The 24858-nt window shown below is 51.6% G+C and overlaps 8 protein-coding genes across 8 annotated transcripts; 4 read left to right on the top strand and 4 right to left on the bottom strand.

The window, feature by feature from the left end:
• Positions 1-518: 518 nt before the first annotated feature.
• A1O1_04125 (uncharacterized protein) lies at positions 519-2848 on the bottom strand (the record flags this gene model as incomplete). The annotated part of the gene is made up of 3 exons (XM_007725022.1): positions 519-1704; positions 1762-2716; positions 2776-2848. 3 exons carry the CDS (start codon positions 2846-2848, stop codon positions 519-521), a joined length of 2214 nt encoding a protein of 737 aa, XP_007723212.1.
• A 1248-nt stretch (positions 2849-4096) lies between these two features.
• A1O1_04124 (uncharacterized protein) lies at positions 4097-5824 on the bottom strand (the record flags this gene model as incomplete). The annotated part of the gene is made up of 3 exons (XM_007725021.1): positions 4097-4888; positions 4939-5330; positions 5377-5824. 3 exons carry the CDS (start codon positions 5822-5824, stop codon positions 4097-4099), a joined length of 1632 nt encoding a protein of 543 aa, XP_007723211.1.
• A 1414-nt stretch (positions 5825-7238) lies between these two features.
• A1O1_04123 (uncharacterized protein) lies at positions 7239-9629 on the bottom strand (the record flags this gene model as incomplete). The annotated part of the gene is made up of 6 exons (XM_007725020.1): positions 7239-7563; positions 7741-7986; positions 8136-8891; positions 8951-9306; positions 9375-9509; positions 9570-9629. 6 exons carry the CDS (start codon positions 9627-9629, stop codon positions 7239-7241), a joined length of 1878 nt encoding a protein of 625 aa, XP_007723210.1.
• Positions 9630-11304: 1675 nt separating this feature from the next.
• On the top strand, positions 11305-15135 carry A1O1_04122 (uncharacterized protein; the record flags this gene model as incomplete). Its single annotated transcript, XM_007725019.1, has 5 exons — positions 11305-12157; positions 12207-13472; positions 13527-14530; positions 14588-14851; positions 14977-15135. 5 exons carry the CDS (start codon positions 11305-11307, stop codon positions 15133-15135), a joined length of 3546 nt encoding a protein of 1181 aa, XP_007723209.1.
• Positions 15136-15931: 796 nt separating this feature from the next.
• On the top strand, positions 15932-17436 carry A1O1_04121 (uncharacterized protein; the record flags this gene model as incomplete). Its single annotated transcript, XM_007725018.1, has 2 exons — positions 15932-16336; positions 16477-17436. 2 exons carry the CDS (start codon positions 15932-15934, stop codon positions 17434-17436), a joined length of 1365 nt encoding a protein of 454 aa, XP_007723208.1.
• Positions 17437-17803: 367 nt separating this feature from the next.
• On the bottom strand, positions 17804-19255 carry A1O1_04120 (uncharacterized protein; the record flags this gene model as incomplete). The annotated part of the gene is made up of 1 exon (XM_007725017.1): positions 17804-19255. One exon carries the CDS (start codon positions 19253-19255, stop codon positions 17804-17806), a length of 1452 nt encoding a protein of 483 aa, XP_007723207.1.
• Positions 19256-20346: 1091 nt separating this feature from the next.
• Positions 20347-20984, top strand: A1O1_04119 (uncharacterized protein). Its single transcript, XM_007725016.1, has one exon. The coding sequence runs from the start codon at positions 20647-20649 to the stop codon at positions 20860-20862; it is 216 nt and encodes a 71-aa protein (XP_007723206.1). The 5' UTR covers positions 20347-20646; the 3' UTR covers positions 20863-20984.
• Positions 20985-23302: 2318 nt separating this feature from the next.
• A1O1_04118 (uncharacterized protein) lies at positions 23303-24666 on the top strand (the record flags this gene model as incomplete). The annotated part of the gene is made up of 2 exons (XM_007725015.1): positions 23303-23768; positions 24209-24666. The coding sequence occupies 2 exons, from the start codon at positions 23303-23305 to the stop codon at positions 24664-24666; spliced, it is 924 nt and encodes a 307-aa protein (XP_007723205.1).
• Between the last annotated feature and the right edge of the window lie 192 nt (positions 24667-24858).

The raw sequence follows: 24858 nt of genomic DNA, 5'->3' as shown, positions 1-24858 counted from the left end.
AGGACATTTTACAAGAAGTCCATTATCCATATGGCAGTTTGCCGCACTGGGCAGGGACGACATGCATCAATGCTCCGCTTCCCTCACCGAAACTGGAGTCGCCATGTAGTCCAGTCCTGTCAAGTATATTGTGAGCTGGAGAGGAGAAGCTTCAGCTGGACCTTACATTGGGGCCGGACGCGGTTCGGGTGTCCAAAGCCACGACGAGGCTGTACAGATAGGGGGTACGTAATGAACGAAGACACTAGCGTCGTCTGGGGTTGGTGGTCTTACGGTAGATCTTCTTGAATGCAACGTCTGCTGCCACCCCTCCCCCCATGGACGACTACTACCGTTGTCAGCGCAGGATTTGGACCCTTTTCCCACAAACTGGCGGCAACTGAGCAAGCCCATCATGCTCTCTCCGATGGCTCCTTGTGGAGAAAAGTCGGAAAGATTGGTGGCTGGCAAAAGTGTGCACCGGTGATATTCGTGGCATGTAGTGACTGCGGCGCGGTCTGTACGTGTTAGGACATCTCTCATCGAGCCAGTCCAGCTCCATTTCTGGACCACCTGTATCTCGCAATGACAAATGTCAACTGTTTCTCCGTGTCGACCGGATTATTTCTTCTGCCTTTCGCCAAAGCAATGGCGGCTCTCATCACGTTGCGGAACTGTCGCTGATAGTCGGTCGGGAGAGTCACGAAACAAGCCTCTGTGGCCCGGATGACGGCCTCGCAGGCTGCTAGAATAGCTGTCCCTGAATTCCCCTGGAGCCGGTACGCCACCAGCAGTAACAGCAGACTCCCGTGTAGAAGTTGGATCCCGAAGAAGTAAGGCATGAAGCTGACATCCGGGTCATGCTCCAGGATTTGCGTCACGCATTCCGAGGCCGCCATTGTATGCGACATCGAGTCCTTGAATCCTGGTGACGAGGTCCAGAAATCGGCGTCTTCGAAGAGACATACCGGGTCCCATTTACTGCCGACCAGGATCCTCAGAACACAGACGACATGCGTGGCGTATGCAGACACTGTTTTGGCGAGGTGTGTCGCTTCAGACTCCTCCACCGGAGGTGCTGTTGGAGACGTCGTCCAAGGCGACTGAGGCTCTTTATCGGATGCCGGAATCATGGCCGGTCGACTGGTACTGTGATCCAAAGTGGCTTGGTACTGATCGAGCTCCCGCAAGATTCGCCGCTCTTGAATTGTCCACATCGGTGAGCCTGCTGACGCCAGTACGGGGTTGTTCTTCGCCCGATTATAGTCGAGAAGGTGGCCGGTTATGGTCATCAGCGGCAGGTAAAACTCAAAAAGACCAGTCCCTGAACAGATGTTTGGAGGGCCCTGCAGTCTCCCGGTATCTGACGGCAACAACATGCATCTTGGACCATCTGGGCTGGTACCGTGGCTATGAGGCTGTAAGCCAGATTGCCACGTCATGTCGTCGAGAGGAAGCAATAAGTCTTTACACTCGGCTTCTAGTAGGGCAAGGGGTCTGTTGTAACAAAGAGCCAGATGTCGATCCATCAAGAACAACAGCCACCACGTCCGGCGTCGCTCCTCTCGATGGACCTCGTTCATGATGTCGCTGCTGGCGTCGTTGCTCATTGAGCATCTGCAATTCCATGTAGGATAGCCATCCTCTGTTTCTGGTGACAGGATGAACGACTCCACTTCCTGGTTGAGCTTCAGATCCCGAGCGAGGTTGAACGCGACGTTCCACCTAAGCGATATCAGTCAGTTGAAACGAATAAAGTCCAGGGAATTTGGGTAGAGTTACCATCTAATGCTCGCAGCCTTGTTCTCACTTCCAGAAATGACCGAGGAAACGTGGATCAATGCAATGATGTAGTCAGTCCCCCAGGTGATCGGAAACGCATCTGTCTGCATTTCCGGATCCAATGCTTGTCGCAGATCATCATTCGTCCATCCAGGGTCCGAGCCTAGAGCAGGAGGAAGTCCCAGGTCTTCACGACTGAGGAGTGGTTCATAGCGAGATGGGTTGAGCAGCCTGTAGGTCAGGAGACTGAGATACTTGCACACTCGGTCCCTCTCTTCTGGGCCGCTGAACAAGCCAAGAGCTTTGTCGCTTAACGCGGCGACAAAAAGCATGCTAGCGAGCAATCCTGGGTGTGTCTGCCGCGGTTGGAGAGGGTTCAGGACATCGCACCGTCGCAGGATGAAATTGTGGATGTAATGGCAAGTCGGATGCATGCGGCTGGAGAAAGCGCTGGAGAAGTAGGTATCAAGCAGATCACAGGCCAGATTGGATCCTAGCTCTCGGTCGAGAAACGGTACCAGGTAATGTAGAACCGCATATCTGCACTGTACGACCGGCTGGCTGCTTGGAGTCGGCGCTTCGACAGAGCCGGCAATCGATGGCAACTTGTAGCTGTATGGATCTAGGACATGGAGTGTGGGAGACACATATGTTGAATTGACGATAGGAAAGTCCTTTCCTTCGTTGAATAGTACCGCTCGTGTTGCGTGATCCGAGGCCAGACTGAGATGGAGCAACGCCGCCGTGCTGTCTGGGGAGGAAATGGCCGGGCCGACTACTTCCTGGGGGGTCTTCGTTGCTTCGATGGGTAGCTTCTCGATTGTCTCAAGTGGCGGTGGTACCTCTGTTGTTGGTTCCTCGACGAGAGATTGTGCCGGGGATTCTATCGTGGATGATAGCGAACGTTGTTCGGTCTTCCGTGGCGGCGGAGTTGAGGAGGAGCTCGTTGTCCAAGCTGTCGATTGGCTCTGTCGCTTCTGATCATACTGACACTCCTGTTTGAGATGTTCACACCTTGCGCAAGGTAAGCTGCCTGTGCAGCGTATCTTGGCACGCCTGCAATGGTTGCAGGCACGAAACTTGTCATGGATGATCCGGTGGAATGGCCGTTCTTCCAGGTGGCCGCTGTGAGTCTTCAAATGGCGACTCAAGCTATCATTCCTTGCGAAGAAGCGTCCACATCTCGGGCAGGGGGAAGGGGCCGGAGTCCTTTGTCGGCCTGCTTTCTTGGTCCCCATTTCAGGTCAAGGATTTCATTCCCTGGTGGACATCATACATGCGAAAGTGGCATGTTGAGGCCAAAACAGCTTGCCTGATAGGTGTAGGGGCTACTTCGCTTGCGCCAATGCGCCGGGTAATGCGACACCTGTACCTAAGGGTCTTTTTCCTGGCAGACGAATTTCGCGAAGAGCTATGTTGCGGCTGAGAGCGATTCGAGGGTAAGACGGACGTTGATGATGATGGTTATTATTGATTTGTTGGCTGCCCAGAAATTCGTGCGGGATTGAAAACCGGGGAAAGTGAACCCCACCGAGAGACATTACACAAGGATTGCAAGAGAACATAACAGTATGACCAGTCAATGGACCACGTCCCATTATTGTCCAAGTTCAAATCCCCACCAAGCAGAGACCATAGTTATATAGTCATCAGGGAGAGCGATCTAGAAGCCAGAAAGGGATGAACAATGTACCAACTCGAGTCCCGCAAACTGTAATATTCTCCAAGACCATACTGTAGAGTTATTGTAAAGACAGCATTTTATACCCTCAATGTGGTGCCGGCAAGGGCGCTGCTCTTTGAATAACTTATTGTCTGACACTTGTACAAGGCATGCACCCTCATGATAATTACGAACCATATACAGGACCACCAGCTCCTCTGGTACTATTAAGGTATACTGCCTCTTTCAACTGCACAGTTGTAGGAGATCAAGAGGACTTTTTATTATCCCAATGGTTCAAAAAAGCCCTGTGTCGTTCATCGAGGTGTCGAAAAACTCCGAGCCTTATATTAGGTCTCTATTGCAATGAGGTCCTCATACCACCTGAATACATATCATGTTCTCGGGTGAGATAGACGTACAATTGCTTATCAATGAGTGACTTGCCTCTCTTGTATCGTATGTTCTTGCCCTTGTTCCACATGCATTGATCTCCTGGAACAAGCTTCTGCGATCTGTCGCGAAGCCTTTATTTCTCCAACTCAACGATAGTCCGACGGTATGCTCATCCTCCTAGTTCTCCTAGCCAATTATAGGCTATTATCACCCTGCTTCGCGGATGTTCCCTTCTGGCCGGCCTGAAATGGTATCGTTCAAGGCTCTTGTTGATTCTCACGCCTTCTTGACGGTCTCTTCGAAGTGCTGGCCGAGTTGCTGAACAGCCTTCTCGTTATCCTCGGCAATCTCGACGTGGGTGCCATGTTGGCCAGAGACAGATTTCTGTCGAATGTCTTCCACCGTATAATGTTTCTCCCGAGCAACATCAACAAGTCGGTCCAATCTCGACTGGCCTGGTTTGGTATGCCATGGTCGTGGTCCATTAGGCGAGAACATCTCTTCAATCTCCTCCAGGGACTTGTTGCATGTCTCCGGATATGTGAAATAGAATTGAATCGCACCGAGGATGCACATGCATCCAAACACAATGAACATGCCCCATTTGATGTTTTGGAAACCAGGAGGGATGTATAGGCCCAACGCGAAGTTGAACAGCCAATTGCCGAGAGCAGCAATGCCCATACCAGTGGCACGCGTTTCCAAGCTCCAGACTTCCGCAGCGTAAACCCAGGCGACTGGGGCCAAGGTCATGGCGTAGACAATGATGAGAAGGTAGGAGAAGGCAATAACCGCATTGGCCTTGGCTCCCTCCACCCGGATCAAGACGTTGGGGTTGCCGCCAACGCCATCTGGGACACTCTCTCCAGCAGACAGGATCCCGCCCACCACAAAGTGGCAAGCACCCATCGCCAGCGCGCCGTAGATCAAAAGAGGTCGTCGGCCGGTCCGGTCAATGTAGAAGAACATGACAGTCGTAAAGACGATGAACAGGGCGTATTGTACGCCCGAGGCGATCAAGTTGATGTTGCCGGTGAGGCCCGCCATCATGAAGATGTATACAACGTACTGCGCCAGGGTCAGAAAGTCTTCCACAGACGATGGTCGGGGAGGGCGACATAAGTCATAACGTTGGCTCCACTATTTTGTTGCCACATTTGCACCGTGAAGCCCGCCAGTGTTCTTTTCCACATTCCATTCACCACAAATTTGCGCCAACCCTGGGCAGCAGTACGCTCGGCAGCGAGGGTCTGCGTGATATCCTCCCATTCTGCGACTACGAGGGGATCGTTGACGTTGCCGTTGGCTTGGATTTTGGCGAGAACATGGATGGCTTCATCAATGCGGTCGACCTTTGCCAACCAGCGAGGGGATCGGGGAAGGAAAGGCAGACCGCATATGAGGAAAACACAAGGGACAAATTGGATGCCCCAAGCGGTCCGGAACGAGGCTGGACCATCAATGAAACTGCATCCGTAGCCGATGAAGTACATGATCAAGATACCCCATTCTAGACCAGTATAAGCTGTGTGCAACTTTCAGGATTATGGACTCACCAATGGCCAGTTGCTGGATGATGATAATGCCGCCTCGCTTCTCCTTGCGGGATATTTCGGCCAGGTATACAGGCACCTGAGAGCTGGTGATGCCTACACAGACTCCGTTGAGGACGCGACCGGCGATCAGCGAACCGATTCCACTTGTGCCAGTCTGAACGGCGGTCCCGAGTAGCCACCAGAAAGTGGCGAACATAATCGAATCTCGTCGACCAATCCTGTTCGACACTGGGCCTGCAATGATGGAGCCCACGACCGATCCGGCAGCCAAGGCTGAACCGATTGCGCCCTGGGTGACCCCAGCAGGCTTGTCGAAGAAATCGTTGTATTGTTTGGTGCCGATGATGGCGCTCATGGACGATATATCGAACCCGAAGAGCATCCCTCCTACAGTGGCAATGAAGGCCACGAAGTAGGTGTTGTAGATCTTGGGAAGTTTGATGGCCATCTTGACAGATTGGGCTGTCCTCAGCGCGTATGCACAGTAAGAGCAAAATCCAAGGAGAAAGTACCGATGAGGTGAAGGCAACAGCGGACGCAGGAGCATGAACGATCACAAGGGCTTTATATCTCTTGACATCTTGCCCCTGCTAACCTCCGCATATCTGGAGAACGACTTTTGAAGTGTGTGGAGGACCGGGGATTCATGCTGTACAACAGGGAAGATAGAGGATTGCCACCAATCGTTTCATTCCCCGGGTAGTCAATGCAATGGCACGCTGACTGACATCTGATATAACATGTTGCATTCTTCCAGTTGGGGGCAAACTGGGATTACAGTCGAAGTGGGTGGCTAGGGTTCCACCCACATTTGACGTCCCAAGTACGGAGAAGGTGGCGCCCTCCTATTGCTTGTTTGTGAGGTTGTTGAGGCACCGCCGACGGCATCTGAGTGCGGAGAGAGTGCTTGCGGCCACCGGCAACATACTTCAACCGGCTAGAGTTCTTATGTTGTCGTGACCATCTTGTGGGGAAGACGGGGGATGATCACCATCTTTCTGCGGAGTGATCGACTTCAACGGCCAGTAGTGGAAAGGTTTCTGGATTGATACCCTGCTCATGTCGGCCGACAATGACCCGCCGCTTCGATGCTCCGGCAGCTATCAGCTACACTTGCGGCCAGGACAGCCACAAAGCTTGTCGACGTCAGCAGCGTAATATGGTCCGTAGCAAGTTGTATCACATTCATATCTTTGCGCTTCCCTTCCACAAGATCGGGAAAGAGCCGTGTAGTTGGTCCACAAAACATGTCATGCCCCGCATTCCTGTATGAGTCGTATATACTGCCCTTGAATTGTATGACCTCTGGAGCGTAATCTCGACATTGTCTCAACCGGAGAAGAACCCAAACATGGCAGAGCGGGAAGTGGAAAGTGGCTAGGGGAGAAAGCTCAAGCCGGCGTACGAGATAAGCAAAGCCTCATTGCTGGGGTCTTTCCCACCGTGTAGCTCTGCCGCACTGCGAAAAACGAAGACACAAGCATCAAGTCTAGTAGTATGAGTTTGATCACGCGGCCGGCGCGTCGATTTAGGCACCTGGGCAACTGTCTTCTCGAAGAGGAGATTCTCCTGCGGAGTCAGGTTGGCGAGCAGGGGTCTTCCGGAATTGCTTCGGCGCTTGAGTGACCGGGATATCATCACTGCCAAAGGTGTCATTAGAAGTAGAGGTCAGGTAGAAAAATGGTTGTTCGACACCAAAGGGATAGAAGATAGATGGTGGAGGTGAGAGCAACTGGAAGAAGGCAAGATATGTCAATTTGAAGAACCATACGCAACCCTAACCCTAACCATTGGCAAACACCGCACCGCACCTTCTCCTCATCCCCTCTTACCACCTCACCACCTCACCACCCCACCATTCCTCAACATTCTCCAGCATTCTTCTCGCACTGCTTTCCCTCGTGCCTGATTTTCTGCCTTTCTGGCCTCGACAGCCTAGACTCTTTCCGATCATCTTCCGGGGAGTGCTCACGAACCAGCGTTTCTCTAACCGGGTCTCCCTCGAACGAATGAGGTACCCATTCACCTATGCCGTACTTTTCAGGGGCCTTGCGGACACCTCGACCGCCGCCGCCCACAATGAGATTGCCAGGCCGGTAGTCTGTGCAGGCCTGCATACGCTTGATGACAGAGTTATGAATGTGCGCATCTGCAGGGATATCGCGGGTCTCGCCCATGGGAAGAGGCCTTGGGACAAGAGGACAGATTAGCACCCAAGTTACTATCACCAACTTCATACCATGTTACTGTGAACGTTGGTCACAACCCAGCCTCACCGGTCTTACGAATCGGATGATTGCCAGCTGGTCCCACAAAGGAAATGCATGCTTGAGATCGAAGAGTCACAACTTGAAGGGCGCTTACCAACGGATTGCTCGCCATTTGCCATGATGCAGGTCCATCCTTCGGAAAGGCAAGTACTCCATGATTCTCCAAAAAAAGACATCGCCCCAGGTCAAGCCGTGGTCGATCTCGAGGCAATCATGTACCAAGCCGTGAGAAGAGCAATCTTCCAGGTGCTGGAGGAAATGCTTCGAGCAAACGTGGTCTCTGAGCCGCTCACCACATTCGCCAAGCTTATCAGGCAGGCAGGAACAGTCCGCCATCTTACTGCAAGTGAAACAGACAAAGAGTCATAAAGTCAGAGACATGTTCTTGATAAATAACTGGTTGTGGTGATAAGATGGTGATGTACTGGGCGCAAGATCAGGAAGAAGAGGAGGGGTCTGAATAAAAGGGCCACCACCTCGTGAACTCACCTGGGATCAAATCTCAGACCTGCCCTTTCTGCTTCCAGAACCATCCACACCAGCGGTACATGGCTGAGCATCTTCTCCTCGTGGTGGACCTTTGACCATCCACCGCCGACATCGCCATGTCCGCCAGAGAACCATACCTCCTGGATGTCTTGGGTCTGACGGTTCTCAGACCACCGGCGACGGAGACGTCTGTCGTTATGTTGTCGATCGGATTTGCCGCTTGTCGATTGTAGGTCTTCGGTGCTTGGAGTGTAAGCGGGTGCTGCTAGACTATCTGACGAGATCTGTGTCCTTGCTTGACTTGATGGTACCAAAAGACGGCCCCGTTGGCTCTGATCTTGGCCATGACCTTCATTCTCCTCTGGAGATGGTGGAACTGTTGTTCCAGAGCCAGGGTCGATCACTGCTCTCGAGCCCGAATTACTCCTAAGAAGTCCTCTACGTTCGCCCTCGCCCTCGCCCTCGCCCTCATTCGCTTCGTTCAGCTTCTTATTTATGTGGTTGAAGTCAGACCCGTACTGATGCATCTCGTGGCTCTTGTTGTCCGCTCCTGGACGCTGGTGAGTGGCGCCGATGAGGTCCTGACGGAACTTCGCTCGTCGCTCGTCGATTGAAACTGCATGGCGAATCACTTTGGCAGAGGAACGTGCAGTGTAAGGAAACTTGGTACGTGCCATCCATGCTGACTCGAACCGTGGTACCGAGTTTACTGTATCGAAGAGCCCCAGGAAACGGATTCTCCGGACCGGCCTACTACTGTGGCTGATGTCAAATCCCTTTCTACCTGCCTCCACATTCATGATATGTTCACTTACAACGTCTGACGAAATCCTCGCATGAATGCATACTGCTCTTTCTCATCCCTGATCGCCTTTTCAGTACCATCGTTCCTCCTACAGGCCCACTTGGCGTACGTCTTCCATGCGAACCTGATCAACTCTTCGTTTCCAGCACTGAGCAGACCGATATGATCGAGCATCTCGGCAAGGAAGCGTGCTGTGTATGCTCCTCGGCTGAAACCAAAGAAATACAAGTCATCTTCGGGGCTATAGTACCTCATGAGGAACTGGTAGCCGCCCATAACATGATCCGCAAAAGACGAACCGACGGCCGAGTCCTTGGCCTTCAGGTATGCAGAACGGATTCGACCGAACATGGACGTGGTTTGCATCTATCACAAATCAAGTCAGTGGGGCAAGGCCATACTCATTTCTCGTCGCTATTTTCAACTTTTCTTACCGAATGGGAAGTCACATATGTGCCAATGCCGGGCTGATAAAACGTGTACATTGAGGCATCGGATCGATCGAGCATGCGGTAAAGCTTGAGGATATTGCTGTCAGCGTCGGTGCCGCTGAACTTGTTTCCAGTGCCCTGCAGACATCATTATCAACGGCTGGTATAGCTGGAGCGACATTCAGCATTCTCGCATACATCAAAGCACAGAACGAAGACGTTCTTCCGTCGGTTCAAGTTGTTGTGCTCAAAGGCCATTGGCGATATTGGCAAGTGGATAAAAGACTGTTTGCTGGAAGACCAAGACGCAAGAGATGAGCGACTCGAATAGCCAGCACCCTTCTCGCAGTGAGGTGTCTCGATTTTCTTCAACAACAGCATTGTTTCGAAAGCAGACTCGGACTCTCCTCGTCCGTCCACATGATTTTGATGGTTGCTGAGCATGTGCATATTTGATGTGCCCTGGTCTGGACTTCAACCATCTATGCACACATACCTCAGCCAAAGGGTTTCACCAACGATATCGGCATTTACTTTCAATGCAGACGTGGACCTACCATCTGCGGTCGATGATCAATGGTTCTCCTGTCATCTATGAACATCCTTTACTTGGCCGTCCATTGTCGCCGCCTGACCTGTCTTGGGTATCGCCGAGCGCCCGATCGTTCAGCCAGTTGGCCTCTAGGGTGTGCTATGGTTGCACCACTCGTGCTGTGACATTTGAAGAATGGTTGAAAGACGTCCTCTCACGAGAGAGCGTCCCGAGGCGTCAACGGTTCAGCGACAACTTTTAAGTCTGTGTAACCCATCAACATATGAGATGGTCCAGTTTGCAATTCGAGGTGGGGAGTTTCATATGCTGCTGATGGCCTTAACCATCCACGCCATGCTCCACACAATTGCTGTGCCACCTACAGTATCACGATGCTCCTCATTGTCGTTTCCATCGGACAAGCTCTGCTTGTTCATGTGGACCTATGCTACCCCATGAATGAGATTTCACGGGGTATGGCCCGGCCTGACTGTCCGCTTCGTTGTTGGGTGCATATAATCGATGCCAATGGGCTCACCAAATGGACCGACACGGTTATGAGTGATGTTACAGACGGAGCATCGTTCAGAACTTGAGGAAAACCCACCTGCACAACTGTCGCAACCACCACACACTTTGTCCCACATGTTCAGCATGCTCCAGCAATGCCGATATTGCTCTAAACGCAGCCAGACTCGGTCTCTAAACCCCGGTTTGTGTGGACCGATTACAATATGCCTGCTATGGTTGAAATCTACGTAAAGCAAAATAGAAGTCTGCCCTGTGACTTCTAAATTGCAACCGGTTAGGACTGATGAGTTCAAGCAGTATTGGACTTCTACTGACGGGTTATTGGATGGAATGTCCCCTTGACCGCCTCGGACTATTCACTACACCACCAAGTACACTGTCCGCTGTTGTACCACGCATGCGATTGTGCTCTACAAGAGCTGGACTCCATCTCAAAGTGTTGCACGAGTCCTGTGCCGGAGTGGTGCTGAACAAGGGCTGCATCTGACTCGGACATGGGAGCGAATATCCGAGGGAATGCTCTGATCATGCCTTCCTTCGCATACGTCAACCCTGCAATATCCTGTTACGTGATAGAGTTTGAAGCTGATGCCGACCGAACTTTGCCTCAACTCAGAATCATCGCCTGATGAACCTTCAATGTTGCTTCCCAGCTAAAGTCGGGCTTCATCACCCAGGCATTCTCCGTTTTGACGTCAACCGTCACTTCAGCTGAATCGTCGTCGGCCAGTCAAGAACCATTCTTTGAGAGATACCCTCCTGCCATCGCTGCTGCCTCTATTTTCACAATATCTGTGGCTTTTCGAGCGCTCCCCCCCCTACGGACATCCACTCATCAAGTTTATTCGGCCTTTTGCGCAGTTCACAACCATGCCTCTACTCCGGAGACTATCGTCGAAGTTCAAGAGCAATAAGACTGCGAAGCCCGACAGAAATGACGTGAATCGAGTTTTGACGGTTGTGACTGAGAAGGCGGCTCCTTTGGTGATCGGGGACCAAACCAGCAATTCTCAAACTGTTGGTAGTTCCATTGGACAAAGTCTTGAGAAGACGAGAGGTGTTCTGCCCTCGCCTTCCTCCAGACCATTGACCACTGTCCCACCACCCAGGCCGTCCAATGGAGAAGTAAACTCTCCAGCAACACAGAAAGATGTAGAAAATCTCTTCGAAGAGTTTGCAAACTTGATCCACGCTTCCCGACGTCCACTCCCGACTCAGTCAGGCAGTGGACAGTACCTTGAGAAGGAGGAACCCTCGGGAATTTTGACCGATCTGTCTCACCTACGACTTAATGATCTCAAAACTGCGACCCATCTTGTCGAGGATTTCTTGAGTGGGGAGCCGGTCGATGACCGACAGATGCATATGGAGGAGGTAATGCAATTGGTGGCTGCCCTTCCTGATCGCTCGTCCACTCGAGTCAACCTTACCAGCAAGTTACTGGACGTCTTATGGAATTCGTTGCAACATCCCCCCATGTCATATATGGGAGACAAGTACCGGTATCGCTCTGCGGATGGATCCAATAACTCTTTCATCTTTCCTCAGCTCGGGGCTGCAAACACACCATATGCGAGATCAGTGAATCCAGAAGTTGTCCAGCCCGGAGCATTGCCTGACCCCGGACTGCTGTTCGATTCCCTCTTGGCTCGAGAGGAGTTCAAGCCCAATCCGAACAAGGTATCGAGTATATTCTTCAACTGGGCATCGCTGATCATACACGGTATGGTGATATTTTGAGTGGTAATCCTTTGCTAATTGACAACTCTCAGATCTCTTCCAGACCGATCATCGCGATTATAGTATTAGCAAAACTTCGAGCTATCTGGACCTCTCAATACTATACGGTGATACTCAACCGGACCAAGACATGATGAGGACTTTTGAGCAGGGCAGAATTAAGCCCGATTGTTTCGCCGAAGAACGGCTACTAGCTTTCCCGCCGGCGTGCGGTGTCATGTTGATCATGCTAAATCGTTTCCACAACTACGTGGTGGAACAATTGTCACTCATCAATGAGAGCGGCAGATTCGACAAGCCGTCTCCTCGCCTGTCTGGCGATGCAGCAAGGCTTGCGTGGAAGAAGTACGACAATGACCTGTTCCAAACAGGAAGGCTCATCACCTGTGGCTTGTACATCAACATAACCTTGCACGACTACCTCCGGACAATCGTGAATCTGAACCGTACAAACAGTACTTGGACTTTAGACCCACGTTTGGACAGAGCCAAGACATTCGGTGACGATGGAACGCCTCGGGGTGTCGGCAACCAGGTTAGCGCAGAGTTCAGCTTATCCTACCGTTGGCACTCGTGCGTTGGGGAGTTGGATGAGGCCTGGACGGAAGCAGTCTACAAGGAACTGTTCGGAAAGCCACCCGATGAAGTATCGCTCCAAGAGCTGATGGTCGGATTGGGGAAGTATGACCACGAGCTACCCGAAGATCCTCAACAAAGACCATTTGCTCACCTGAAGAGAAATGCAAGTGGGAAGTTTGAGGATGCAGATCTCGCCCAGATCATGCGGACAGGAGTCGAGCAAGTTTCAGGAGCATTTGGAGCTCGTAACATCCCGAAGTCAATGCGAGCCATCACCATCTTGGGCATCAATCAGTCCCGCTACTGGAATCTGTGCACGCTGAATGAGTATAGAAAGTTTTTCGGCCTCAAGACGTACGACACCTTCGAAGAAGTCAACCCAGATCCTTACGTAGCAGAGCAGTTGAAACATCTTTACGAGCATCCCGATTACATCGAGCTGTACCCGGGCCTGGCCATTGAGGAATACAAAGAACCAATGGTTCCTGGAGTAGGTATTTGCCCTACTCACACGATCTCCCGTGTTGTACTGTCCGACGCTGTTTCCCTCGTTCGAGGCGACAGATTCTACACGCTCGATTACGGTCCCAAAGGCCTGACCAGCTGGGGGTACAATGAGGTTGCCATCGATATGAGTGTGAACCAGGGATGTGTTTTCTACAAGCTCATGCTTCGGGCCTTGCCGGACTATTTCAAACCAAGCAGTATCTACGCTCATTGTAAGTGATATGTCCTCACATCTAAAGCGGTATTCCATTACTAACGGTGTCCAGACCCCATGACTATACCAAGCGAAAATGCAAAGATCATGCAGCACCTGGGTCGCTACCACGACTATGATTGGAGTCCACCGGCATATATCCCAACAAGAGTGAATCTGACCTCTTACAAAAGTGCCAAATACCTTCTCGAGCGCCCCAAGGACTTCACAGTCATGTGGAACGACGGACTCGGCTTCGTTATGGGCGAAGGCGGCGAGAAATTCTGCCTCGGGGGCGATACTGTCTTCCATCGCAAGCAGCGCGAGACCATGCATCAACTCATCTACCGTGACAAATGGCACGAGCATGTCAAGCACTTCTACGAATACATCACGCTTCGGTTGCTACATGAGAAGAGCTGCAAGATTGCTGGCATCAACCAAGTCGACCTAACACGAGATGTTGGCAACCTTGCTCACGTCCACTTTGCCGCAAACATATTCGCGCTTCCGCTCAAAACAGCCGAGAATCCCAAAGGCATCTTCTCCGAACAGGAGCTCTGGATGGCCATGAGTGTGATCTTCACAGCCATCTTCTTCGACTTTGAGCCGACGAAATCCTTCCCACTGCGGATGGTGGCGAAGAAACTGTCCACTATGCTTGGTACATTGATCGAAGCCAATGTGAAGACTGTGACGGCCACATCGTTTGTGGCCAAGCTGGTCGACGGCTGGCGAGAGAATGATAACGCTCTGGCCGACTACGGCATCCACATGATCCGCCGACTGAGCGAGACAACCGGGATGACCACTTCGGATATCGCGTTCAGCCATATCCTGCCAACGGCGTGCGCCATGGTGCCCAATCAGTCGCAGGTCTTCACACAGATCATGGACTATTACTTGGGTGAAGAGGGCGGCAAGCATCTACCGGAGATCCAACGCTTGGCAAGAACCAATACAGAAGAGTCTGACCAGCTGCTGCTTCGCTATGTCAACGAAGGCATCCGCTTGATTGGGACGTTTGGCAGTTATCGCCGGAGCGAGGTGAATCATGTCTTCAATGACGAATACACAGTAGACGAGGTTGAAGAAGACGGAAGAGGAAAAGGAAAAAGTCAAGAAACAGGCCAGAAACGTAGACGCCCTGTCACGGTCAAGCCGGGTGACAAAGTTTTCTGCAGTTTCGTCGGTGCTGCGCGAGACCCCAATATCTTTCCGGACCCGGACCAAGTGCGACTTGATAGACCGCTCGACTCGTACATCCACTACGGAGTCGGAGAACACACCTGTCTAGGCAAGGAGGCTAGTATGGTGGCCTTGACTGCCATGTTGAGGACGGTGGGGAAACTCCAGAATCTCAGAAGAGCCCCTGGGCCACAGGGACAATTGAAAAAGGTTAGTCCAGTCAATCCTTTTAACCCACAGCACTCTGCAGCCTGACTGGAGAGAATGTGACGTGCTTCATGATCTGTTTGTCTCAGCAAATTTGCTAATTATTTTTCGTTTCTCCCGTTCACTAGGTCCCTCGTCCAGGAGGATTCTACGTCTACATGCGCGAAGACCAAGGCTCGTACTTCGTCTTCCCGTGCACGTTTAAGGTGCATTATGATGGCGAGCTTCCACCCTTGCCGCCGGTCAAAGCGGAGCATTCATATTGGAATGATTACCATAGGAGTTGATTTCGAGATTATATTACCTGTGAAGATCGGAAATGCCCGGTTTGGCTTGGTACTGTAGGAGATGAGATTGATTGTCTGTCAACCCGAGTTTTGGAGTACCTATCACTTACCTTACACTGATAATCTGACTTTTTGAACGATCTATAGTGTAGTGGACATGCGGCTTAGGGGTTTTAGCCAAGCTTGGAGCAGCCTTAGGGTTAGGGTTATATATCGCAAGGCTGGCATCCCTTTCCCAGGAGGCTGGCTGTATAAATTCCATTGGTCACCACACTTTCCGTACCATCGGTGCTGCCTCAAGTCCTAACTCTCCGGCAACACTGGTCCACCGACACAGTAAGAGACGAAAGTCAAAACAGGGCTGATGGAAGCGAACATCTGCGTCCCTAATCAGACCGGACTCCGGTTGAAGTCGGCGTCGGCATCGGAAACTGCGCTGCATATTAGTTGAACCCGCCATTCCCCCGATGCAGATGCTGCAGATCACATCACAGGGGCCAAACACGCCATCTTAACGTAATTCCAAAACCCCCATGCATGAAGATCTGGGAAGGTCTGAAGATCAATCAAACACAAAGCCCGCAATCTCCAGCCTCTCCAGTCCGGTACTCTGTCAACGTCGAAACGAACAAAACAGGAAGTCTAATAATATAAATACATTGTAAGGATTGACATCTCCTGCGTTCATGCCCGCCGTTGCCATGCTCCACGTCCGTTTATTTCATCATATAAAACCCGTCACGTTCCCCTTTTCCTTCGCAGAGACTCCGACCTCACTCCTCGTCGTTGATGTGCCATGTCGAGCGAAGAAAAAGAGTATCAGACTCCTTCTCCTCCTTCACTGGACGCTAAGAAAGAGCACTCCCAGAACCCTGAGAGACTTTCAAATGATTCGGCGGAACCCCAAAAACACCCTCTTGACCAAGCCGAGCAAGACACATCCCCGTCCAAACCTCATGACTTCGGCCCAGCACCTGATGGCGGTGCGACAGCATGGCTCGTGGCCCTTGGGGGAGGCTGCCTCTTTTTCTGCTGTCTAGGCTTTTCGAACTCATTCGGCACATTCGAGCAGTACTACTTGACACATCAACTGCGGGGATACTCTCCAGACACTGTAGCCTGGATTGGATCGCTTTCGGCTTTTCTGCAATTTGCAGCAGGGATGGTTGGGGGCCCATTATTTGATCGTTTTGGCGCAAAGGTATGTTGATTTCCCTACTAATCTACTCATGTATTCATCCATCGCATCCCATCTTTCGGATCCCATCCAGCTATCTGTCCAGAAGACAGATATCAATGTGGCGCAGCATCATTAATTGACTGACTCCCCAACTACTATAGGTCATCCGACCAGCCGCGGTCGTCTACGTTTTGGCCATGATGATGCTCAGCCTCTGCAAGACATACTGGCAGATCATGCTCGTGCAGGGCATCTTGCAGGGCATCGTCATGGGTCTCCTACAATTCCCAGCCTTCGCAGCTGTGTCGCAGTACTTCGACAAGAAACGCGCCGCAGCGCTCGGGGTTGTCGTGTCCGGCTCGTCGATCGGCGGGATCGTGATCCCCATCGCCCTGTCGAAGATGCTGAACAATTCAGCTCTGGGCTTCGGATGGTCTGTTCGCGTGGTTGGGTTCATCGTCATGCCCATGATGGCCTTTGCCCTGGTGACTGTCAAAGCACGCCTGCCTTCTCGAGCGACGTCGTTCTGGATCCCCACGGCGTACAAAGACCCGAGATATGTCTTGCTGATAGTCTCTCTGCTCTTCACGTTCCTGGGAATGTTCACTCCCTTGTTCTACCTGCCCACCTACGCCGTCACGCGAGGCATGGACCCCACGCTGGCGGGATACTTGTTGGCGATCCTCAATGCCGCGTCGACTTTTGGACGTATCATCCCCGGTGTTCTCGCGGACAAATATGGCCGGCTGAATGTCTTCGCGCTGGGAAGCTTGGGCACGGCCGTTGTCGTATTCTGTATGAACCTGGCCAGGACGAATGCCGTGCTGATCGTCTACTCGGTCGTCTTTGGCTTTGCGTCTGGAAGCATCATCTCAGGCGCCTCTGCTGCGTTCTCGATCTGCTGCGAGAACCCGGCCGATATGGGCACTTACATGGGCATGGGCATGTCTATCAGTGCGCTGGGGGGTCTGATAGGGCCTCCGGTGAATGGCGTCTTCGTCAATCAGTATGGAGAGTTCTTCGAAGTCTCTATGTTCAGCGGCGCTATGTGTTTGGTCGGTGGTTGTCTGGCGCTTTCGACCAAGCTTGCTACTCCTCAAGGTCTTTTTAGCAGAATATAGATCGGCTTCAGACTTCTTGGTCATCTATGGCACTCAGATGGGGCTCGCTGCTTTCTCCTACACTGGCTTTTGGAGCAGCTCACTCACCGCCCTCAGATATCCTACCGAAGACTCTTTCGAAGCCGAAACTCACAAATGACCTGTTGTCAACTGCGGCGATCCAGTTCGTGCGACAGAAGCATAGTCTAGCAGATATTGATACCCTTGAGCAGGTCTCCAGCGATAACATAAATCCCAACCGTTCCTATATCCTCGATCCCGAAGCCGATGGACAATGTGGCTATGTCTGTGCCTCTTACCTAGTCCTACTTTCCAGGCCCTTCCACTTGTTGTCATTCCCTCCCGGGCAGTAGAGTTCACAATGGACTCACGGCCTGCTCACCAGGGAAAGGGTCTTCAGGTACAGCCACTGCGAAAATAGGACACTTGGCTCGTCAATAAGACTTGTAGCCACCTCTGCTACCCATAGCGTAACCGGAAGAAGGATAAGCTGCGGAAGTAGGAAGCTTAACTCCAACCCAAACGGCCCAATCTTTGGGAGAGGGACGAGATCTATCCAGCCAGGGATAGTCGTGATCTGAGATTCCTTGATCCAGCCAGCAGCAGCATAGATCCTATCGCCGAGTGAACACAGGATCGGGCCGTGAACGAGATAAAAGGCGAACGAAATCCGGCCGAGGTATTGGTTGAACCGTGTCTCGAAGAACCCTTTCAGCCGCGGGATGTGCTGGATGGAGGCCACCACAAATGTTGCTGCCCAGAACAGGTAGAACCACTTATAGTCGTAGACAGCCTGTGGTTTGAGGAGAGACAGAAGACCCCAGCCTGGAGACTCTCTCAGGTAATTGATATCCGCGCTGAAGGACGGAACACCACCAAGGTAGAGTCCAACGACAAAAAGGGTGTAGAAAATGAAGCTCTTGAAGCGAGCGAGATTTGAGAAGAGATGCGGCAGATTATCGCTGGCAGCCAATAGGTCCAGATCACCAAGTAGCATTCCAGACATGAAGACCGAGCAAAACCAGCCGTCAACAATATACATGAAATAGAGGATCAGACCTAGTTCACACCAAAGCCGGGCATTTCGAGTGCATCTCGACAATGCTAGAAGTGCCGTATAAATCAGAATCGAGCCTTTGAATTCGATTGGTATCGACCATACGTGGAAGTTGTAGCTGAACCAGGGCTTGCCGCCGGTAGTGAAAATGAAGCTGAAGTTCTTGAACTCAACGTACCAGTTCCACAAGTCCTCGAGGTATGTGGAATAAGGCAGAGGGTCTGCAGTATATCCGAAGACATGCCACGAGGTCATGTAACAAAAGGTCGTGCATATGACCGGTATATGAAGTCGTAGCCAGCGTCTGAAGAGCGCCGACGCCAGATTATCCCCGAGCCTCATGTATTCGCCGGCATGGATCATCGTGAGTGGCTTGCATGATAGAACGTATCCTGAGAGAACGAAGAAGACAGTGACTGCGAAGTGGCCACCCGAGAAAAACATCCTCACCACTGGCAGACAGGCAAAGTAATACTGATTGTCGTAGCCGTAAGCGTTTTCCAGGATTCGATCTGCTTTCAGAGCGTCGTGTGCCCATAGTTGATGATGCCCCAAATATACCAGGAGCGCGGCAAACCCCCTGAGCCCATCCAGGTATGCAGTTCGGTTGGCCTTCGAGTTCTGCAATGCTGTCTTGCTGGCATTGGAAGGCCTCACAAGTTCGAGAACGCGTCGTTTCGCTCGTGCCAGAGTTCGCTCGGGCTCCGACTTCGCTGGCTCCCAGTAACCCTTTTCCAAGAGATTGGCATTATCGAGAGACATAGTATGTCCTGGTCATGCGCATGAGCTACTTTTCCTTTTTGACGGAAGTTATAAACAGTAGGGATGGTGTCGCTGAGACAAGATTCAGTCGGCCATGATCCAGCAAGGCAGAGCAAGTGCATGGACGACGGATGAAGAAGTTGACTCACACCTAGGCCTCCGCAAAACTTACATGCTCTTCGATGCCCCGAAATTCCGGGGTTCACATGCAAACTGGAGAAGACTTCCTCCTCCGAGGTATATCGTCAAGCAGTGGCGGACGAGGAATATCAAAATGGCTGGAACACTGACAGTGTCACATGCGCAAAGGATTGTCTGGGTGATCGCCATCTCAGAGGGTACGGCTGGCATGCATTAGGCGTGTAGCAAAAGAATTAGAATCGCGGAGGAGGAGCCTCGTTCTCCATGGGGTAGCTCCACCGCAGGCTAGCTGTTCCCTGTTCCCTGTTTCCCATGTCGAGGACGTAAGCTCTTGCTTAGGTTGATCATCTCGTAGAGTGTACCACTACTAGTCGAGAGACTCGTCCAAAGCCGAGTGCTCCGTAGACTCGTCGGTGAGACTCGATGTGTAGGAGAGGATATGATCACATATGTCCCTGGCGGACCACGGGCTACCACAACTGGGAACTGCTAACCAAGTGTAGTTAGTTTTTGGGCCGCGCTATGCTGAAACGGTGAATACCTCCGCTCAAAACCCCGGCCATCTCGACTGGCAGCCATGTTAGTGAGGCACACCGTCCCTCATCCACCACGGGGAGCTTCTATCGCGACATTGAACCGCCCGGGGTAGCTGCAACAGGCTGTATAAGCTATATCCATGTCCGCTCGTTTGACGTCATGGAGCCATCGGCAAGCGCCGCAAGCATTTCACCAAGCCAGCCTCGCCTGGGTCTACCTCTCACCTTGCAGGTCACTCTATCTGAGGCCTGCAGGTTCGACTGGGAAAGGGTTCGATCTAATCAAGTTGGTATCCCACATCCCCGAGCATACTTAGTTTGAGTGGAGTTTTGAAGAACCATGCAACCAGTAACCTGGAAATTGTTGTTAGTGAGCAATGCTTTTCGACTTGTTCTTTACACCGAGAGAAATCATTGAAGATGATGCCGCTATCAGCACCAGTTCTTGGTGGATACGTTCCCAAATGAACGGAAGAGCGTTCCATACGTCTCTTCGACTCGTTCGGGTGACATTTTTTCTAGCGAGCACGACGTCTTTTCGGGCCTGGACCTCAGATATCTCTTACCACTCAACCGAGAACGTGCCACTTCCCAAAGAAGGTATGGCAGACGGGGAAAGTAGATTCTATAGGATCTGAGGAACGAGATCGGACCACGGGGAGAACTTGACCCAGGTGAGTCAATTGCGCAGATATGAGGTCCTGACCGACCCAAATGACCTCTATTACGTCGAGACACACCTTGGCCAGATGGGGTTTGATCGACCTTGTCGTGGAAGCGCTCAGATCGATGGGCAAGTTCATTCATAGTCGATACAACGAAAAGGATGTTGTCATGGTCATCAGCGTTGAAGTTGATCAACAAGAGTTCCAAAACCACACGATACTGGAGAGAAACTGCCACTCCTTCTTCCAATGGAGATCTAGCTAAACAAGACTCACAGTCATATTGAACTCATTGACAATATTATGAATTGGCTTTCTGATGTTGCCAACAAGCAAGGAATCTCGATTGCAGAGATCGAGCTTGACTTTGATGAAGCAATTAGTTAGTGGTCCATTCACCAGCAGCAGGTAGGCGAAGGATGCGATCAGCAGAGATTGGGAAATCGCCCGTTCAAGTTTGACAGGGAAAGAAAGCAAAGGTAGCATTTCGACTGTTGCCTTTATGGGGGTGTGAGAGAAGAGCCATTCCAGTAAGATAGTACTGTCGTGAACGTATCGTTGGCCAGGGTCGTAGGCTGGGACAAGGGGTGCCATCGGAACTCACGGTTTACTGGAGAAGCATCTCGTCGGCGCTTCCGTCGTGGTTTTCGCCCTTCCTGCATACCAACTTCGGTGTCGAGTCTGTTCCAACTTCCAAGCAAGGTCATTGCAAGTACTAGATCAGATACTACTCTACCATCGCCAATGCGACGGATAGACCGGTCATGGGTGGGTGACAATGAACGACCGATGCAAGCAGGTGGTTGCGCTGGGAGATACCTCTTGCTAATGATGGGGGTTGACATACCAACTTGCAGTTGAGTTTGATGCCGGTCCGGGGCGGATCTTCTCGGCATGCAAAGACGCCACAGTCTGGAGGGACAAAAAGTGAGGTGAGGTGATCGATCCCGACCCATAATCATGGGGTCCCCGCGGACCTCCAGAACTGCGGCACCCTTCGGATGGAGTACTGTCTGTGTCTTTGTATTTCCTGGTGTCGCACTGTCGCACTGTCGCTAGAAGATGGAGGGCTCTTTGGAGCAACATGCATGTCACCAAGAAGTGTCATAAAGAGCCCTTCATCTTTTAGCGACACCAGGAAATACCAAGACACAAAGATCTCACGATGCCGAGGCTGTCGTGTCTCCAGACGCAAGTTCGACAGATGTCAGCGACTCCCCCCTCACTGCTCTATCCAAGCTTTCTGGGCCAAGCAGGCTAGCCAGACCTTTGTCCAACTTTCTCATGCCGAGTCTGGGGACCCCAGCCGTGCGAAAGTCAGGGTGGTGGACCTCAGCCGTCGGGGACATCCAATAGTGCGCCGGCGCAAGTGAATCGTGATATGGTAGCGCCCACGATGTGACATTTATCTGGGGATGAAGAGGTCGAAAGGGAAGTACCGCGGATGATTCGACCCTTGGCCTGTCAACCGTCTTATCTGAACGTAACGAAACGGCCCCGGATCATCGTTTGGCGATGGAGAAGTCAGGGTTGCTTTGGTTCCCATTTGTTCCCTGTGTTGGAGTTGGTGGTCACCCCGGATGATAAGCCGGACTGGGTTAGTGCCGTCCGGCCCCAACCTGACTCTTCTATTCGTGTGATCTGATTTGCCCCGGACCGACTTCGCTCCTACAGTAGTAGTCTAGTAGGTAGCATTGGCGCCGGCGCACGTTTGGGCTTGTTCGTCCCCTCCCACAAAACCCCCTTTTTCTTTAGTACTGTGACAGCAAAACAACAACTCTCCTCTCTTTAGCTGATTTTTTGACTAGGAACTGATGGTCCTTCAAGGCTCAGATCCCCGTTCAGAATCGCCGTTTTGACATGTGGTGCATTGTCTTCCTCGGCTCGTCTTTATTTCTCTGCAGAACAGACATTGTCGATGCCTCCAACATGTGAAAAGAAAAACGGTTTGCCTCACCACAAACTTGCGGGGAGCTAGCGTTTGCTTTGACCAAGTCGATATTGGTCGCGTGCCTTGCTGAAGTGGATCGGCTGCCAATTTGCGGGGGATTTTGTTGAACGTTGAACGGGTCTTCAGTGAGTGGTTTGGAAAAATTTTAACAGTCGCTGGCGATTGATGGATCGAACACCAAATCGAACGAAAGAAATGAAAAGATGTTGGGGCGCTCTGCCATCCATACATAGGTACCCTTGCTTGGTCTCTGCTTTAGAAATCCATCTCTCGTTCATGAACCCTCGAACTGCCCCTGTCAATTTCCGGAATCCCTTCTTTCCTGCCTCTCCTCTTTGTCGCACGAGGCTCTCGCCTTTTTTGAGTTACTTTGTCTCTGTGTCTTTCCGTTTTCTACTGTTTGATTACTACCTGTGTTTCAAGTCCTATCGGAAAGATCTCAGCCATGTCTACAGGAGCCGGGAAAGAGGTCTACGTCGAAGATGAAGCCCCTTCTGCCACCAGCGGGCCGGGAAGCAAACCGCCATTCAAGCAGAGAATGAAGCGTCACTGCGCTCGATTTTGGTGGATCTGGTTGATTGCTCTTGTGATTGTTGTTCTGGTGGTGGTTCTCCCAGTGTATGTGGTCTCGACTCTCGACTCCTCAACACCAGAGTCATGTCCCAGCTTGATGCCTTTCGCTTAATTTCGAACGGCATCCTCATCCTGAGAACTCGGTTAACAATCCGTGGCCCCCCCGCTGCCCTTTTTCTGCATGGACTATCCGATAGAGTATGCCCTCAAGACTAATCACCTCTACAGTGTCTACGTGGCCTACCCGCACAAAGCACAAGATGCTATCAACAAAGCCAAACTCGAGCCTCAATCCATGTCTCTTCTAAACCCGGCACCAGATTCCTTTGACCTTCAATTGGACAACATGTTCATCTCGCATTCCAGCATGAAAGCTGGCCTTGATCCTTTCACCGCAGATCTACGTCTTCCTGATAGCGACGACGCGTTTGTTCGGATCAACGTTCCGGCCATCGAGGCCACCAACGGTAGCGTTGCACACATCAACCAGAGAGTGCGAATTGCAAACATGGACCAGTTCAACCAATACGTCAAGAAGGTTCTTCTTAGCGACACGTTCAGCATCTACCTCAAAGGCAAAGGGGGTTTGAAGTATGGCAGTCTGCCCAAGACTACCGTCAAGTATAACAAGAAGATCACCATCCAAGGTAAGCATGCCGCCGGGCTTTTTGTTTCTGCCGGCAATCCTTGTCAACTTCGTTCTACTTGCTTGACCTCCACCGTGGTTTTACCCGCCTTTACCGTTCCACGACATATACTCTGGGCTATGTTTGTGTCTGCGCAACATCGCGTGTTCGCCGGATTTCACTGCTCCCATTGGCTTTCATTGCTACTCTGCCCATGTTTCCCACCCAATCCTATCCTAGCCCATGTTCCAATCACCATTGAACTTGCTTCTCTGCGAATAAATGCTTCGATGGAATATGCCTGTTCACTTCTACCTACTTTTACACTCACACTCAAGCCTAAACTCCATGATTCAATCCCTCTCCTAGCAGATCCCCACCAGCAGTATCCTTAAGCGCTCGCCCGTTCAATTTGCAGGCAATGAATCAATCTAACATCTTCTCCTTCCCATCAACCATAGGTCTCAACGGTCTCAACGGCCTAACCCTCTCCGATTTCACCATCCTAACAAGCAGCCAGCCCGACGGCGCCAACGCGAACGGCACCGTCATGATCCCCAACCCCTCCATCGCCACCTACCAAATGGGCAACGTGTCTCTGACCATGTCCGTTGCCGGCCTCCCCGTCGGAGTAGCAACACTGCCCGATGTCCTCTTGAAGCCGGGAAACAACACGTTCAACATGCGCGCCGTCACCAACCAGACGGCTGTGGTCGGGTTGATCTTCACGGACTACAAGGCTGGTATCCTGCCCGTTGACATCGTGGCCAACGGGAGCGTGTACGATGGCCAGCATTTGAACTATTACGAGCAGGCGCTGCGGACGAATAATGTGACCATTCAACTTGACGTGATCAAGGCGTTGGAGGATGCTGGGTTGGCGGAGCTGTTGGGGATAACTAATTCTACGAGTTCATAGTATCAATACTAGTCAATCATTACATTAATATTGCATGGTATCACCCTTGCAAAGCTCTAGACTACTTTCACCCATATCCAGCCACTCAAGCCACGGTCCTGCATTTTGGTCAAATGCTACAGCTGCAGAACCAACTTACTGCAAGTACGTCTTTCCTCCGTCTAGTTGAAAGAGGCTGAACCTTGAAAATGT

This window comes from Capronia coronata (genome assembly GCF_000585585.1).
Source record: "Capronia coronata CBS 617.96 chromosome Unknown acBCG-supercont1.3, whole genome shotgun sequence".
Taxonomy (NCBI): Eukaryota; Fungi; Ascomycota; class Eurotiomycetes; order Chaetothyriales; family Herpotrichiellaceae; genus Capronia; species Capronia coronata.
The sequence above is the reverse complement of the archived record's forward strand: the minus strand, read 5'-3'. Positions and strand labels throughout refer to the sequence as shown.

Excerpts from the sequence above, each read along its gene's own strand:
- A1O1_04119 (XM_007725016.1), top strand. The coding sequence starts at position 20,647 with ATGACCTCTATTACGTCGAGACACACCTTGGCCAGATGGGGTTTGATC.